General features: G+C 38.5%; 1 protein-coding gene across 8 annotated transcripts in view; it reads right to left on the bottom strand.

Moving 5' to 3' along the window:
• The window catches only part of KIF24 (kinesin family member 24), a 60,088-nt gene that overhangs the window by 25,376 nt on the left and 16,563 nt on the right, over positions 1 to 18,149 (bottom strand). For 2 of the 8 annotated variants that reach the window (XM_027088958.1, XM_027088960.1), the window contains exons 2-6: positions 14,874 to 15,521; positions 13,170 to 13,277; positions 11,637 to 11,826; positions 6,545 to 6,642; positions 2,557 to 2,772 (exon numbers count right to left, since the gene is read on the bottom strand). In XM_027088958.1, the coding sequence (XP_026944759.1) occupies positions 2,557 to 2,772; positions 6,545 to 6,642; positions 11,637 to 11,826; positions 13,170 to 13,277; positions 14,874 to 15,496 (1,235 nt within the window). In that variant the 5' untranslated portion in view covers positions 15,497 to 15,521. Of the gene's footprint in view, positions 1 to 2,556; positions 2,773 to 4,189; positions 4,221 to 6,544; positions 6,643 to 11,636; positions 11,827 to 13,169; positions 13,278 to 14,873; positions 15,522 to 18,149 lie in introns of those variants that run through there. The other 6 variants (XM_027088961.1, XM_027088962.1, XM_027088959.1 and 3 more) reach the window with 5 other exon arrangements.

Below are 18,149 nucleotides of genomic sequence, written 5' to 3'. Positions count from 1 at the left end.
GAACTGCTAGAGTATAAAGACCCTAAGGCTTGACTGTCCTCTAGGCTTTCTAGTTATACGAGCCAATGGCTTCCCTAAATACATAAGCCAGTAAGAGTGGGGTCTTATTTTACTAAATACTTGCAACATAAGGAGTCCTGATACATTTTCTAAGGAAGCAAGGAAGAGCTGGCTTTGCACCTGAAAGTCTCAGGCCTGCGTGTAACAAAATGAATGGTTACGGTCTACCATCATCACTGAACCAGATCCACCAAGGGGCATGTATTGAATCTATCAAAGACTCTAAGATTATTTTCTCCCTTAATAAGATACTGATTGCCAAATAAAATAAAAGTAAAATAAAATAATGGAGTTTCACTTCACAGCCAAAAAAAGATTTTCTCAAAAAATTTTTTTCTCCATCTAAACCTTACCCCAAGTTTCCAAATTTTTACAGAAGGATAGGAAAATAGCCTCACCAATGCCCTTGATCTCTCAGAAGACAACTCTATTGGAACAGTTAGGCTTCTGGAATAAAAAAAAGATCTAGCTTTCAGAGCCTTCACATCACTCCTGAACATACTTCCCAGGCCCCAGAAAAGTTCCTAATGAATAGCCTAAAATGCACTGCTGTATTTTTAAATCATAGAAGAAAGAAGTATATTTTTATCACTTTTTATGCAAAGATAAAGACAACTTATCTTCTACTTTAAAGAGTTAATTTTAAGATCTTTAAACTTTGGTTTCTAGTTTAAGAGGTAGACTGAGCACATATACTTCTATCTACCTTTGACAAAGCACCTCTTATAGAAAATATATTTTATTTTAAAAACAACAGGATAAGTCATAACAGCTCTAGGCAAACAAGAAAGAGTATTATCAATGGAGCAGGACATTTCAGAAGTCTCAGAAAAGCAGGAAATAAAGAGATATTAGCCAATTAACCAGAGACATAAAAAAAAAAAATCCCACAGCTCAAGACACTTGGAGAATAAGTGTGGGTATTTCCTAGTGAGCCCTAGAGAAGCTTTAAACCCAGGAGTTAGCATATTCCCATCCCCTTGGCTATAATTAAAGAATGTAGAAATAACAGGACAGTATATTGGGGTCATTCATTAAAGAACTGCACTTGAAAACAGCTGGATATCCTGACTGTCCCTTCACACAAAGAAACAAAACGCGCGCGCGCGTGCGCGCACACACACACACACGCGCGCGCGCACACACACACACACACACACACACACAACAGTGGCTTTTATTTTCATGCTAACTGGCCATTCTTTTATTTTCATGCTAACTGGCCATTCTGACTGGAAAGGGCTCCTAATAAGGGTATTGAGGCTTGAAAGAGAAGCTGTGATGGAGCTAACTTGAGGCTTCAAAACCAACACAGAGAGAGTAGAAAAGAAAAGCAAGTCTTCCCCAAAGCAACCCCAAAGTAGCACCCTTCTTTATCTGGCAATTGTGTCATGACTGAACCCCCAACACCTGTACATTCTCTGAATTGTGGCATACTGAAGGTCCCTTTTGTTGAAATAGTCCATAAGATGGTGGCCTGCCTAAGCCCACTCCGGTGACTTCTCCAGTTATGCTACTCAATACTCTAGTGCCCCTCTATGACGGGGGCCGCCCTATCAATGCTCTCCACGAACCGGAGCTGCTCCTCCACCCCTACTCCCCATTCCAGTGCTTTCCTGGAGCACACGAAACTTGCACGACCTTTTGGACAGCTCTGTAGAGGCTTAGATATCTTTGCTGGGGGCTAGTCTCTTTCACTGATTTGGTTTCCCCAGATTTCCACCATGCTCAGCCTCAACTCACTCCTCTTCACCTGGTGTGGCTGCTCCCAACATGTCTCAGGTCTGGTTAATTCTGTCCTGACAACCTCTTTTCCTTCCACTTCCCCTGTTCCCTCTCTCTCCTCCCTGTTCTCCCAGTCAGTTGATACCTCCACAACTTTGTGGCCTCCTACTCAGTTAAAATCATCTGTTTCAACCTAAACAAAACTTTATGCCAGAAAAATACAATAGGGATTTAAAATCAGTTACTGAATGAAATACATTTCCAAAGTATTGTATTATGTGGCAAGGGCAATAGGTTAAGCCTTATAAGAGTTAATGTGAAGAAAAGATTTTCTTTTCTTTTTACTGATATCAGAAAACTATCATTAAGTTTACCCTAAGATTATTGATAAGAAAAACAAGAGGAAGTGGGAAACATTATAGTTCTTCCAGTGCAACAATAGGTCAAAAGAATAGGAAGGGATTTAAGTATATGTTGCTTTCCTGACTTCCTGAAATTATAATCTTTTTCACAGACCAAAATAAAAGGGATATAGTTTTTTTGATGAGCATTAGGATATTGATCACTTAAAAAATACTAATGGAAGGCTAGTTTATATTCTTCTTTAGCTGAACTGACAGTTTGGAAAAAATATGCATCTGATTCAGGAGACTCTCATTTCACAAAAGGGCATTAGTCTATCAAAGCCTCTGATTAAATCCCATGATTCAGTGGGACTCTGGCTTAAAACAATAAAGAACAGATTTACAGTTTCCTACTCATATCCAATACCTTTTTCTTCTATTTAGGAGGTCATAAAGCTGTCCACAGTAGATTTCATAGAAGCTGATCCACACAAAACAGTGCCTTCTTGGCTGGGACACTTCTAGTTGTCTGAAGATATCTTTGGCAGCCAGAGCATACAGTCCTGGGTTCTGATGAGTTCCTATCATGGTATAGGTCTTTCCGGCACCTGTCTGTCCATATGCGAAGCAAGTGGCATTGCCTCTGGGGGAAGAATCATTTGTATTTACTTTTAAATATTAAGAGAAATGCTAATCTACACACAGATTTTTTTTTTTTTGGTGGTATGCGGGCTTCTCACTGCTGTGGCCTCTCCCGTTGCGGAGCACAGGCTCCGGACGCACAGGCCCAGCCGCTCCGCGGCATGTGGGATCCTACTGGACCGGGGTACGAACCCGTGTCCCCTGCATCAGCAGGCGGACTCTCAACCACTGCGCCACCAGGGGAGCCCTACACACAGATTTTTAAATGACAAAAGTCAGGTGGAAAAAGAATCCTTAACAAAATTCAGCTAGAAAATATAGAGCCCTTTAAGGAGAAGAGGGCTTTACATCATAAAAACAAGGGAAGAGGAAAAAAATTCTCAAAGCAGTACGTGAGATTTTTTTACTAGGAATTTTTTATGGAACTGGTAAGACCATAAGACAACTCTAGAAAATAAGGAAACAAAGACCTCATGTTAGGTGCTTTAGAGGATCCTAGAGAAAAAAAAAATTGTGTTAATCCTGAAAGATAAGTTTGGTGAAAGAAGTAATTGAGAATTAAATACAATAAATAATAGAAGATCATACGATAAACAGGATGGTAGTGACCACTCATATGAATACTAAGGAAGTTTAGACAGAGGTAAAATCAACTTAAGTAAAATATTTGAAGGACTCAGAAAAGAGATCTTAGGGCCTCAGTTTTCACTTTCATTGATAAGTTACTGGACTACTTGATTTCCAAGATCCCTTCTAGCCCTGATGTCCTATGATTCTAAGTGGGAGTCACTATTCTTGCATGTGGATACGTGCATGTACACACAACCTGTATGAGTGTGAAAAAATGCAAAATAAGAGATGGACAGAAGAGTTGGGAGGCCAACCTGCCAGCCAAAGTATGTTTTAGGAGGAGATGAGGCCAAGATCACCTGAGTACTGTGAGGTCCTACGTACTATGTAGCCCTAGTACTATGTAGTACTAAGTAGAGAGTGAACATAACGTTATGCAGTCAGTAGCTATTGCAGACTATTGAAAAGGAATCACATGGATTAATGATAAAAGTAGCTACTTGCAGCAAGAAAAAAATTCTATGTATGGACACAGGGGAGGGAGGCTGGAGGTGGGCAGAGAGAAGAATACATAGAAGGACATGAAGCCAGATAGAAACCAAAGAAAGAATGATATGACAAGAGCAAAGTAACCATGGAAGTGTGAGAATCAAGAGATGGGAGCTAATCAGATTTAAGCTGTTAAGAAGCAGAGACCGGTTTACTCCTTGTGTTTTAAACCATGGCTCTCAGCAGTGTGGGCACTTGAATACACTGGCAGACACAGTTAGGAAAAGAATTACAAGAGGAAAATTTGAACACACTGAAGAAGAGCTAGCAAAATGAGAATAATAAAGAATAATATCCACCTTATCTTCTGAACATTTTCGTGATGAACTTCTAAAAAAAAAAGATGAAGAAAGCTCTTATTACACTTTACAAGAACCTAATAATTTCACCTAACTTGCAATTCTCTTTTTACTAATGTCTTAACATTCTAACTTATTTTAGAAACTTGCTCTCTAAAAAAGCACTCCCTAAATTTGGTGCATAGGAATTGAACCTGAAAGAGATTTCACTTTTTTAAAACATTTATTTTAATTAATTAATTTATTTTGGCTGCACTGGGCCTTAGTTGCGGCATGAGGGATCTTTTACTTGTGGCATGCAGACTTCTTAGTTGCAGCATGTGGACTTCTTAGTTGTGGCATGCGGTCTTCTTAGTTGCGCCGTGCAAACTCTTAGTTGTGGCATGCAAACTCTTAGCTGCAGCATGTGTACAGGATCTAGTTCCCCGAGCAGGGATCGAACCCAGGCTCCCGCTGTTGCAAGTGTGGAGTCTTACCCACTGGACCAGCAGGGAAGTCCCCAGAGACTTCAGTTTAACCTGCTCATGGAAAAAAAAAAAGTAACTTCTACACAACAACAATAAAGACAACACAGGGATTTCCCTGGTGGCGCAGTGGTTAAGAATCCGCCTGCCAATGTAGGGGACGTGGGTTTGATCCCTGGTCCAGGAAGATCCCACATGCCATAGAGCAACTAAGCCTGTGCGCCACAACTACTGAGCCTGAACTTTAGAGCCCACGAGCCACAACTACTGAAGCCCGTGTGCCCTAGAGCCCACGCGCTGCAAAAAGAGAAGCCACCGCAATGAGAAGCCCACGCACTACAACGAAGAGTAGACCTCTCCCGCTGCAACTAAAGAAAGCCAGAGGGCAGCAATGAAGACCCAACACAGCCAAAAATAAATAAAAATTAAAAAAAAAAATTAGGGACTTCCCTGGTGGTTCAGTGGTTAAGAATCCGCCTGCCAATGCAGGGGACACGGGTTCGAGCCCTGGTCCGGGAAGATCCCACATGCCGTGGAGCAACTAAGCCCGTGTGCCACAACTACTGAAGCCCGTGTGCCACAACTACTGAATCCTGTGAGCCTAGAGCCCATGCTCTAGGGGAAGCCCTAGAGAAGAGAAGCCACTGCAATGAGAAGCCCGTGCACTGCAACAAAGAGTAGCCCTCACTCGCTGCAACTAGAGAAAGCCTCCGCGCAGCAATGAAGACCCAATGCAGCCAAAAATAAATAAAAATAAATTTATAAAAAAAAACCATCATTATGCTATGCAAAAGGAGCCAGGCATAAGATATATATTGTAATGATTCTGTTTCTATGACATTCTAGAACAGGCAAAACTAATCTATAGTGACAGAAAGCAAGTCAGTGGTTATATAAGACCTGGGGGTGAAGGTGGGAGGATTAACTAAAAAGGGACACATGAGAACTTTCTGGGGCGATAGAAATGTTCTATATCTTGTTCCAGGTATTGGTTACTTGGATACATGCAACTATCAAAACTCATCAAACCTGAGTACTTCTTAAGATCTGTGCATCTTAATGTATGTAAATTATACCTCAACTTTTTTAAGTTATAAAAGTTATTTTAAAAAATAAAAGTAAAAATACTCTGAAATCAGTTACTCTAGCAGACTGTTCAACATTTTCTACCTGTACCTGACTACATTTTAAATATACAACAGAGGCCCCTAGTACCTACTCTGTCCCATTTAATGTTTATGTGTGAATAATTATTTTAAAATTAAAATGAAACTATAGCTAGAATACATAATTCCTATTATCAAAAGTTCAGACTAACTACAACCACTTACACCTTCTTATTCTGAGGACTTTGATAAAATAATATTGTTGACAGGGACTTCCCTGGTGGTGCAGTGGATAAAACTCTGTGCTCCCAATGCAGGGGGCCCAGGTTCAACCCCTGGTCAGGGAACTAGATCCCATGTGCATGCCATAACTAAGAGTTCGCATGCCGCAAATAAGGAGTCCATGTGCTGCAACTAACGAGCCAGTGAGCTGCAACTAAGGAGGCTGCCTGCCGCAACTAAGACCCGGTGCAACCAAAAAAATTAGGAAAAAAAAAAAAAATATATATATATATTGTTGACAGCTTATATTTTTCCACTAAGCACAGAGAATCAATATCTTCAGTATAAATGGAAATTTTGCTGAATATTTCTAAATGCTTTGTGAATCCTATAAATAGAGACACTGAATTTTCCAGAAGAGTCTAATTTAAATTCATTAGGTCAAAACACAATTTCATGTTTAATTCAAAATAACTGAAAAACATAAGTAACATTTATAAAGAAATAAAATTTATGGAAAATAGAAAATAAAAGGCAGGAGGAGCAAATAATATCTATCGTACCCATTGAAAATATGCTGAATGAGTGGGTGAGTAGTTTTCATGTATACATCTTGATTGGTGCACGCCTCATCAAAGACTTCATCAAAATAAAAAACATGCTGAAAAAGAAATTTGGTTTTTATAGAAAGAGACACTTTCTTGATTTTCTTCATCACTATTCTAGTTAACACACGATAACAGTGCAAATACATTTTTAACTAATAGTAATTGTCCACGACAAACTTAGAGATAATAAGCAATCATTAACTGTCGAATGACAGGGCCTTCTTTTACTTGAAATCTCTGTAGACATGTTCTCACAATGTAAAAACTAAACCACACAATTTTTGTTCTCTCTTAAGGGAAGTAAATTAAAGAGTCCAACAGTGAGCCAATCTTCCTTAGGTCTAGGAGAGGAACTGAATTCTATGGAAATTATCCTCATAGCCCACCTAGAGCCAGCATATTTGAAATTTGGGGGGAATTCTAGAGGAAGATCTTTATTCCATAGGTTACATAGCTTAATTTATAATTCCATAAATATTTATTGCTCAGCTGGTAGCATGTATATTGCAGTAGGCACTTCAAGGGGCCCAAAGAAACAGACATTACCCTACCATTACCCTACTCCACAACCTAAAGATGTTAATCCGGACAAGTATACAAATGACCACAAGGTAGAAAAAATTTGAGAGATAAAGCACATGTGGAATTCAAAAGAAAAACATAATCTCTCTGATTGGGAAAGACATTCTGAAAAAGCTTGTACTAAGAATGGGCCATGGGGGAAGAAGAGGAATTTAAGAGGTAGGGACTGAGGCAGGGAAGGTATTCTGCGCACAGGGGAAACATGAGCAAAGAGTCAAAGCAGGAAAGCACAAAGAATCTTTAGGGGACAGGGAGGATTCAATGTGTTTGACATATAGGATCTTGGCAGGTAGAAAAGTGAAATAGAAGGTGAGAATAATGAGTTAGGACTATGTTGTAGGGGTCTTGGGGCACCAGCCTTAAGGGAAGGGGTAGAATGCTTATATTTAATTCAGTAAAAGTGGAAAGACAAAAAACTGTGCAAAGGAGAGGGATGACCTGAGCCATTTTATTGGAAGACTAATCTGGCTTAATACTGTGACTGGATTGGAAACAGGAACACTAGTAATTCAGTGGTGAGGTTAAGAAGGGTCTAAATTAGACAATGACAATGGAAATAAAAAGGAAATGGATGCATAAGAAATTTGGCAATGACTGGTTGTGATATCTGGGGAGAGAAAGGAGTCCAAGATGACTCCCAAATGAAAAACCATGGTAATCTGAAAGAGATAGGAAATCCCATTAAATTGGGTCTGGAAAGCATTACTTCAGCAGCCGTAATAATTTCCATAATTTAGAGGATCACTATGTTGGCAGCCCAACTATATCTGAGTAAGAAATCCTAATAATTTCAAGTGTGACTGTAGCATAATAATGGCAGTCTACACATAATGAATGAGAGATGAGGCCCTATCTTCTGCTACCTTCTGGGCCTGCTCTAAATATTCAGTTAAGAAAAAATTTTATGGGCAAGTCTGGAAAAGTGGACTTGATCCAATTTGTCGTGGGTCACTGTACCCCAAATTCAATTCTGTTTCCTGTACCATTACATTAGAATGGAAATTTGTTAGGTCATCTGAAAAGAAATTGGGTCCACAAAGTCAAATTTATCAATTAGAAAAAATTTCCAGGGAATTTTCTGGAGGTCCAGTGGCTAGGACTCCACGCTTCTACTGCAGGGGGCACAGGTTCAATCCCCAGTCAGGGAATTAAGATCCCGCAAGCCACACGGCATGACCAAAAAAAAGAAAGAAAGAATAAAAAATCTCCAAAAGTTAGGAATTGAGAAAAAAAATGGATCTGTGCAGCATAATAAAGAGATCTGTGAACATTTAGTGCTCTGAAAAATATGATTGATTTTAAGAACAGTTAAATGTTTCTGTTTTAGCTCGATCATAGGTAGATGGGGGTTCATTATACTTTTGATTAAGCTTGAAAATGGCAATAATAAAGAGTAAAATATATTTCTAAAATCTGACTTTAATGGACATGATTTATATCTAACTCATAACTGGTCTTTAAGCAAGGAGACAAATCCATTCTTTGCTCAAATATCACTGTAGGTTTTTATAGTTAAGTACGAAGTCAAAAGCACTTTTGGCATTTCTCAGGAAAATAAAAAAATGAACGGAAGTAAATGTGGATATACATTTTTGGGGGGTTTTCTTTTATTTCGTGAGTATATGGCTATTCTTCTCTTTCTATAAGTGCTCTTGAGTAAACACCTTTGAAAGCATGTATTGACTAAAGGAATGAGTATCTTTCCGTCCAATAGGATTTAAGTACTGATTTTCCCAGTAATTTTGTATGAATCTTTCATGAAAGATATGTAAACATACAAGATTACTATTATAATTCATGTGCATCACATATGCTTTCATTTGATCATATTTTATCAATGAAGCTGGATTAACATTCACTTTAGGCAGTTCCCTGGTGGCCTACTGGTTAGGATTTGGACTTTCACTGCCGTGGCCTGGGTTCAATCCCTGGTCAGGGAATTGAGATCCTGCAAGCAGTGCAGCGCAGTCAAAAAAAAAAAAAGAACTCACTTCAGCTTTGATATGATCAGAGTTGCATAGTTTATTTTTTAAAGAAGTTTTTAAAAAAGTTATTAGTGTCTTTAGAGAATATCTCTGGAAAAAAACACTTAAGTAATACTGGTTGTCTTCAAGGAGGAAATGGGACTAGAGACACTCTTCATTGCATACCGTTTTGATTTTGAAATAGGTAAATCTATCCTATTCAAAAGTTCTTACTTTTTTTTTTATAAGAGTAACACTGCTGATTGCATAAAAAGATTTTAAACATGGATAACAACAGATAAGAAAAGCAAATTATCTGTAAATCTTACTACTACTAGAGATGGCCACTATTGACTTTGATATATTTCAGTACCATCTTTTTTTCTCTCTCTATATATTTTTTTCTTTAAGAAATTGGAATGAAACACATACAGATATGTCTCCTTGTTTTTTCACTTATTACGTTGATATCCTAAAATTTAATGGTAAGTAGGACAGCACACTATATGTATATGATCACATAAGTAACAAAAGAAGATTTGAAAGGGTAAGATGTTTAATTAAAGGACACATAAACCTATTTGAATTCCTGAATAAGTTTAAAAATAAAACCCAAAGAATCTAGTATCAATATTTATTTGCTATGTTTGCTATGAACCTCCCTTTTCTTCTTTCTACTTAAGAAAAAGGGGGAGAAAAAAGGCCTCTCAACACATATATTATAAGCATTGACAGGTAAGGACTTTGACCTATGAGAGCGAAGGTCCAAAGTTCAAACAGCAGAGAAAGTGCTAAGGAACCTATGGGTATTCAATAAGTATTGACCAATGGCAATGACAAAGAAGTAAGGTTATTGTGTTTTGGGATAATGGAAAAATACAAAAGATAAGATGATGCCTCCTTGAGGGAATTACTGCGACAGAAGCATCATTAAGACAGTCTTGGGTAGATGGTGATTGGATAGGGCTATTACCATGGCTATAAGTAGCCATGGAACTGGATAGTATTACAACTAATTGGTCATCTGGACCATCTTCAATATAAATACCTCCCACCCAGACCTAATAGACTGTGCATTGACCAGCAATCAATAAGGCTGTTAAAGTGACTGGGCTGGTTATACAGTGGCCTAGTAATTTAGTGCCCATAGAAAGACACAGTAGATTGCTTTGAATGTTACTGTGAAAGCCAATTTTGGTAAGCAAAGAAAAAAAAGAACAATGCAAGTGTTAAAGAGGGGAGAGTATTAACAATTTGACATCAGTGTTAAAGGATTTATTCCAGTAGAGTAATATCTCAGCTGACTAAGGTGAATTGCTTGCACACCAGATTACTCACCACTTTTTTTTTTTTTCTTTCTACCTGTCACTGGGTTTTGTTTTGTTTTTGTGCACCACGTGGCTTGCAGGATCTCAGTTCCCTGACCAGGGAATGAACCCAGGCCACGGCAGTGAAAAACACCAAATCCTAACCACTAGACCACCAAGGAACTCCCAGTCACTGGGTTTTGAAGCGAGAGAGAGAATAGAATGAACATAATATGAACATGCAGGGAGGAAGATTCAGATAAGAGAAACTCTGAATTCCCAAATCTTAACATCTGGTGGATTATCCCCTGTTTAAGATTATTCATAATTGCTTCATAATTTTAAGAGTACCTAAATTATGGTATCTTCGATCTTTGGGGTTTGCTGCTTTTATAGAGACTGAAGGAATTATCGCAAGGGTACCTATCAGCTAGGAATAAATTCCTTTCAGTATCAAACACTTTGTCCTTGGACTCATCATGATCATTCTGGCAGGGAGTGAACATTTTTTAATGTGTTTGAACTACAGTGTTTTATTTAACTCCTTACATGTTCGATGTAAAATCACATCCCTGGGTTATATTTACTCACTGCAATCTACCTTGTACAAAGTGGCCTGTTCAGGAGCCCAATGTCCACCAAATTAAGCCTAGGCCCAAATACAAGTGAGAATCAAAATAAGCAGTTGGCTGGCAATCTGGGGTCTTTTTGCTCAAAAATAGACCCTCCATCATTAAACTCCAGACTCGCACTCAGCAGAATGAGAAGTTCACACTGTGAGAGACAGGAGAGAACTGAGACTGTGTGACTATCTCATAGTCGCTCTGGTGCATACGCTCAGTGACTGGCCCTGCTTACCACCAGTTCATTATTTAAACTCTTTTTATTCCCTCATTCGCTCTTTTCTGACTGAATATATGTAATTAAGTTCACATAAAGCATGTTAAGTGACTGAATGATGCAACTCTATTGCACAAGAGTGGAGGAGTTACGTTTTTGTATCCCCCACTGCGCTATATTTTTTAAAAATGAAGGCTAAGGTTTATCAATGATTTAATGCAATGTCACATCAGGAATGAATGCCAGCACCCAAACCCAGAACTGGATTTTAGAATTTGTACTGCTACTCAAACAAAAAACAGAAAATTGACACTTGATAATGTTAGTTCCAAACATAGAAGGAAAGCATCATACCTGCAGAATATATTGTGTGAGGTCAACTGCTTCTTTCTTCTCATGAACAAGTAGAGTTTCTTTGTCTTCTACAGTAATAATATTAATTTCTCCACGACGTACCTCCCTCATGCCCAGAGGGCGTTTTCGAACACAAACTCTGATTTTCTCCATCTCATTCCAAGGATTCTCTTTCTCTGAGGTGTTCTGGCTGATATATAAGTGGGCTTTAATTTTTAATAATACGATAAAACTACTTAAGAGGTCAAAGTATCAGTACATTTTGTTACATATTAGGTGTAATACACGCACACACACATATACACACGATATGTTACATACTGAAGTGTTGACACTGAGTTCTTTTATTCGCTATAAATCCTCCTGATTACTTCTATCTCCCTCTCTACTCCACCCCACCCAAAAGCAGGTTTCTTGCTTCCTTTCAATCCAGTTATTATTGTACATTTACTGTTTTCTGGACCATTCAATCTAATTTCTTTTTTTAATCCTACCTGGGTTTATTAAATACCTTGAATTTGGTGGTAGGTTTCAATGTATTTTCCCCCTGTTTCTCCCAGGTATATTCTGGTACTCCCTTTGTCTTGTTTTCTTGCATCCTCTTTTTGCCTACCCTGATATATATTTATTTGTTAGAACACGATCCTATATTTCCTCTTCCCTTTATGACTGGTGCTAATTCACCACTGGTGCTAATTCACCACTAATTCATCTTTCTGTTCAGATACATTTCTTCTCTGGCTGACTTCAGTGAACTCATCAACCTTAACACCCAGAAAGAATATTGAGGCAATATTCCTTGGGTTAGGAACATGCTGTGAAGCACAGGAAGCTCAGCTCAGTGCTCTGTGATGACCTAGATGGGTGGGATGGGGGGTGGGGGTGGGAGGAAGGTCCAAGAGGGAGGGGATACAGGTATACATATAGCTGATTCACTTCATTGTACAGCAGAAACTAACACAACATTATAAAGCAATTATACACCAATTAAAAAACAAAGACTACTCAAGCCCTTTGAAGCATGTTTTGTTTTTTTAACCAATGTAGAGTAGACGTCTAAAAAAATGTACCATTTTGACAGTAAGTGTGGCAAAATCTTGACAATCATTGAAAGTGAATGATGGGCATGTGGGGGCTCACTGTTCTATTTTCTCTTCTTTTGCATATGTTAGATTTTTTTATAAGAAAAGAACAATTTTTTTTCTTTTTTGGCCATGCTGCATGGCTTGCAGATCTTAGTTCCCCAACCAGGGACTGAACCCCGGGCCAGCAGTGAAAGCGCTGAGTCCTAACCACTGGACCGCCAAGGAATTCCCCAGGGGGGGGGAAAAAAAGTTTTAATGTATTCTAAAACGCTCTGGTTTTACTGCTCAACCTTCCTTAGAAGAAATAAAATATATCTGTTTGACATGCAGAGTTAATACATCTAGAGTTAGGTCTGTTCAAGATCTTAAATAAGTCAGGGCAGCCAGTTATCTAAACGCCTTAGACTTTCATTAAAGTTCTGTGTCCAGTAATTTATTTTGAACTTACCTGATTTGAGGTGTCCAAAGAGAATGCTCTTTGGACAGGGATGACTCACTAATAGGAAGCCTTAAGTTGGTGAGGGAGTTTCTCAGGGTTCTGAAACTCTGGCTCCTACTTAGGGTTTGGGTGAGAAGACAATATTGAGAATTATTGGGGAAAATGTACTTTCTTACCTCTATTTCTCTAATATAAAAAGGAATGGGAAGAGTATGATAATAATGATATAAAGTGAGAAAGCTCAATTGAATAGCTTTCGCTCTGGGTTTGCCACGTACAAACCTCTGTGAGAGCTCTTATCTCACTATATGGTTGCCTGTCTTCCCACTTACCCTGCCCCCTATGAGTCTGAGAGTCTCAAGATATCCTAATTATCTTTATATCTAGGATCAGGGCAAGCAGAGGTGGTACTTTATATTTGCCAAATAAATAAAACAGCAATATTTAAACTAAAATATCCATTCTATCTAAATAAATAATGCAAAGTCACATCTTAGTCTATTTATAAATAATTCCAATTTAGATTTTTATGTGTTTTTCAGTAAAAGACTAACATTCAAGAAACTATTTGTTCTTTCACCACTGAGCTCACCAATAGGACAGCAACAATCCTGGCATTGATGATCATAGAACAATCTAGTCCTTTGACAACTGAAAGAAGAAAACAGTACTATATGCTCTGTGCTTTGCTAAACCAAACCAAAAAAAAAATTTTTTTTCTTCCAAAAACACTATCGAATTCACTTATGTATTTCAAATTACTAAAGGCATTTTTACCTTTAAAATTGGGTCTTCTATTTTTTTAGAATAAAAGAACTAGTTGGTTATGAAATCCTCTGAAACCTTAGCCAATATAAGACCAGAGGTAAATACTTTGTTTTAAGGTATGAATAATAGCCTTTATTTTTTTTTAAAAAAAGTGGCTTAAGAATGTATTTTATTTCTCTACAACTCACCATCTATAACTTTTAAAATAACAAAACAAACAATACACATTATTTTTAAAAGAATGTATTTTCTATCATATACCAAGGTTGGTATTAGGGATTACTTGATATTTCACCTCTTAGGGACCTTATTTCAAATCCTAACTCAAAGCACTGTCACTCTGACAACCAAACTCTAAACTCCATCAAAAGGGTCTTACTCTTTGAAATGACCAAAATCATCTGTCCTTCCAGGGCTGGAATTGTAGAAAGCACTCAAAATCAGGACCATATTTCAATATGTGCAGGTAAATCAATTGCTCCAAAGACCTATTTAATTCAACTAGTCGAATTAAACAGCTGTTTTTAACTAAGCTTCATGCCTTCTGGCTGAAGTGAATTTGATAGCCTTAAAAAAAAAATCCTATGGATTGTGTAATTTTTTTTTCACTGCAGAGGCTAGTTAACTACTGATATTTTACCTTCATGGATGCATTAGATGTATTATGTTACATGCACTATAATAATAAATATATGTCTGCTATAAGAATAATAGCAGACCCTGGTAAGTAGCAGCTGCTTGATGCATATGAACAATATCATCTGGAAAGTCCAAATTCTTCATTAATTTTGCCCTATCAAGTTACTTCCATTATCACCGCAGAAGCTGTTCACTATCGTTTTCTGTAAATATGGAATAGTTGGTCTCCTCTGGTCATGGAGAAGCCTGCCCTTGCCTAAGGCTACCCTCCCTCCAAAATTAAAAAAGAAAAAAATAAGTTATTACCTGATATAGGAATGAGGGATTCCATAGTTATACCCTGAAACATGAGAGACTCTTCGTATAACGGGACTATCACAATCTCCCTGTATTGGAGAAAAGTGATTTGATGAAAAGAGTGAAGTGTTAGTTTCTTCTTGTAGGTAGGAATCAGCAGCTGTGGCATTCAGAATTCTTGTTTTTGTACAGTACTGGGAATCATCTGGTAGCAAATGCTCTAGTACTTTTAGGTAACTAGACTTTTGTTCACTTGCAGATAAATGTGATAAATCGCACAGTTCAAACTGATTGCTGCTGGTAGTTCTGTCTTTGTTGTCAGCAGGAGAATCAAAATGCAGTTGCCTTCGAGGGCCAGATCTAGATTTCTGAGGCTTGATGCACAGACTGCTTGTCTGTAGAGGATACTCTGGGCTACTGACTGCTTTATCTTCTTCCTGCATAATCTTAATGATTTTGATAAGTTGGAAGAGACGTTTGCGGTCGTTCATGTCATGGACTCCCAATTTGGAGTAGTCCTTCATTGTAACATTGGCTAATTCATCTATTTTCTGAAGGCCAAGGGCAGTAAAATGAGGATAATACTGTGCTAGTTCAGCTTCACAAAGACATTCATATAACCAGGATGTCATTTTTGTGAATGGGTTTCTATAAACTCTGAAGAGAAAAAAAAAATTCATTCACTTGAAATATAGTATATGTAATACAATTATTCCTTTAAAAACTGAAAACCACAAAAGAAACATCCAGAAAAATCCATTCTAGCATACCAGGTTTTCAATAAATATATTTTTCTTCTGAAATGATTAAACAGCATAGTGCATAAAGATGCTTATAATGCATTTGTAGTAACAGATGTAATTTGTCCATCTGCTTAATAAAAAGAGACTTTCAATTGTGTATACACACAGGTACATGCACACACACATAACACAAGTCACTTACTTATTTCTAGGGAGTTCCTTCCAACCTTGCAATGTCTACTTAACATATACCACAAACTACTAAAACCTTGTTCCCAACTGCTGATTGTTACAGGACTAATTTTAGATGTTCAACTTAATGTCAAGGCATGTTGCACAACTGTTTCCCATGATTAATGAACAAAGGTTAAGAGCTCTTTCAGAATGGAAAGCAGAATTAAATAGTGGACCACAGAGGATCATAAATGAATATAACTCAGAGGAAATCACATTTGTGTTTGCTGAGTATTGGCAGAAGTTAGTTGAATAAAGAGGTAAAAACATGATTAATTTAGAACCTACTAATTCAGGATTTCAGATTACTCTAAAAGGTAGCTGGTTGTAGATGTCCATCTATACAGAACATAAATAAAAGAATTCACCTAGGGGGACTTCCCTGGTGGCACAGTGGTTAAGACTGTGCTCCCAATACAGGGGACCTGGGTTTGATCCCTGGTCAGGGAACTAGATCCCACATGCATGCCGCAACTAAAAGTTTCGCATGCCACAACTAAGGAGCCCACCTGCCACAACTAAGACCCAGTGTAACCAAATTAATTAATTTATTAATTAAAAAAAAAGAATTTACCTAGGCAATTAATACTATGGTCAAGATTTTAAATGGTTATACAGTAAAATCCTTTAAAAAATTTAACACCAAGCTATTTAATTAAATACTAACAAATGATGTGGTAATAACACATAATCCTGGACTATTATTAAAATCCTGGAGAACTCCCTGATGAGTTAATCCCTGTTAATCACTGTTAACAGTTAATCACTGTTAATCAGGTTCAAGAGAATATTCAAAAGTAAGTAAACTACATTTTCTCTTCAAAATTTTTTAAAAATAATTCAGAGTTTTGGGGGCCTTCCCTGGTGGCGCAGTGGTTGAGAATCTGCCTGCCAATGCAGGGGAAACGGGTTTGAGCCCTGGTCCGGGAAGATCCCACAGGCCGCGGAGCAACTAAGACCATGTGCCACAACTACTGAGCCTGTGCTCTAGAGTCCACCAGCCACAACTACAGAAGCCTGCGCGCCTAGAGCCCGTACTCTGCAAAAAGAGAAGGCACTGCAATGAGAAGCCCGTGCGCCACAACGAAGAGTAGGCTCTGCTAGCCACAACTAAAGAAAGCCCGCGCGCAGCAATGAAGACCCAATGCAGTCAAAATTAAATAAATAAATTTATTTATTTTAAAAAATAATAATTCAGAGTTTTCAAAATTCTATTAGTTCTTGGTAAAGCTTTTTTGTTTTTCATTTTAATTTATACTTTATCTTCACTCTAGGAGAAACAGAGAAAGAGGTCAGGGCCAGGTAAAAGTGATGATTAAAGGACCTTGCGTTGGGACTTCCCTGGTGGCACAGTGGGTAAGACTCTGCACTCCCAATGAAAGGGGCCCGGGTTCGATCCCTGGTCAAGGAACTAGATCCCACATGCCTGCTGCAATGAAGAGTTCGCATGCCACAACTAAGGAGTCCATGTGTTGCAACTAAGGAGCCCACAAGCCACAACTAAGACCCCATGCAACCAAATAAGTAATTTTTTTTTTTTTTTAAAAAAAGGACCCTGTGTAATAAATGTTGGAGGAAATGCTACTTAGGCTAAAGAAAAGGCCAAAGGGGCTAATAAGTAACACATTCTAAACTCATCCTGCCCTTTTCCATTTGTGGTAGATTAAAGAAAAAAAGTCACAAATTCTTTGCAGGTCCTTCCATCAAGAGATGGAATTTATTTCTCCTGTTGCATCTAGGCTGGCTATTTTTTAAAATTAATTAATTTATTTATTTACGGCTGTGTTGGGTCTTCGTTTCTGTGGGAGGGCTTTCTCTAGTTGGGGCAAGCAGGGGCCACTCTTCATCGCGGTGCGCGGGCCTCTCACTGTCGCGGCCTCTCTTGTTGCGGAGCACAGGCTCCAGACGCGCAGGCTCAGTAATTGTGGCTCACGGGCCCAGTTGCTCCGTGGCATGTGGGATCTTCCCAGACCAGGGCTCGACCCCGTGTCCCCTGCATTGGCAGGCAGATTCTCAACCACTGCTCCACCAGGGAAGCCTCTAGGCTGGCTTTGTGACATGTTTTGGCCAACACAATGTGGTGGAATTGACACTATGTGACTTCCATGCCTAGTCCTCAAGAGCCCTTGCAGCTTCTACTGTTCTCTAGGGACTCTTCTGCTGTCATGTGAAGAAACCCAGCCAACAGCCATATTCAAAGCCAGACATATTAGAGAAGCCATCTGAGACTATTTAGCCCCAGTGGCGCCACCAGATGACTGCAGCCATATGATGGTCCCAGGTGAGACCAGAAATGTGAGCAAATAAA

Source organism: Aethalodelphis obliquidens, unplaced genomic scaffold, assembly GCF_003676395.1.
Source record: "Aethalodelphis obliquidens isolate GAN/ISIS:26980383/991018 unplaced genomic scaffold, ASM367639v1 scaffold64, whole genome shotgun sequence".
Taxonomy (NCBI): Eukaryota; Metazoa; Chordata; class Mammalia; order Artiodactyla; family Delphinidae; genus Aethalodelphis; species Aethalodelphis obliquidens.
The sequence above is the reverse complement of the archived record's forward strand: the minus strand, read 5'-3'. Positions and strand labels throughout refer to the sequence as shown.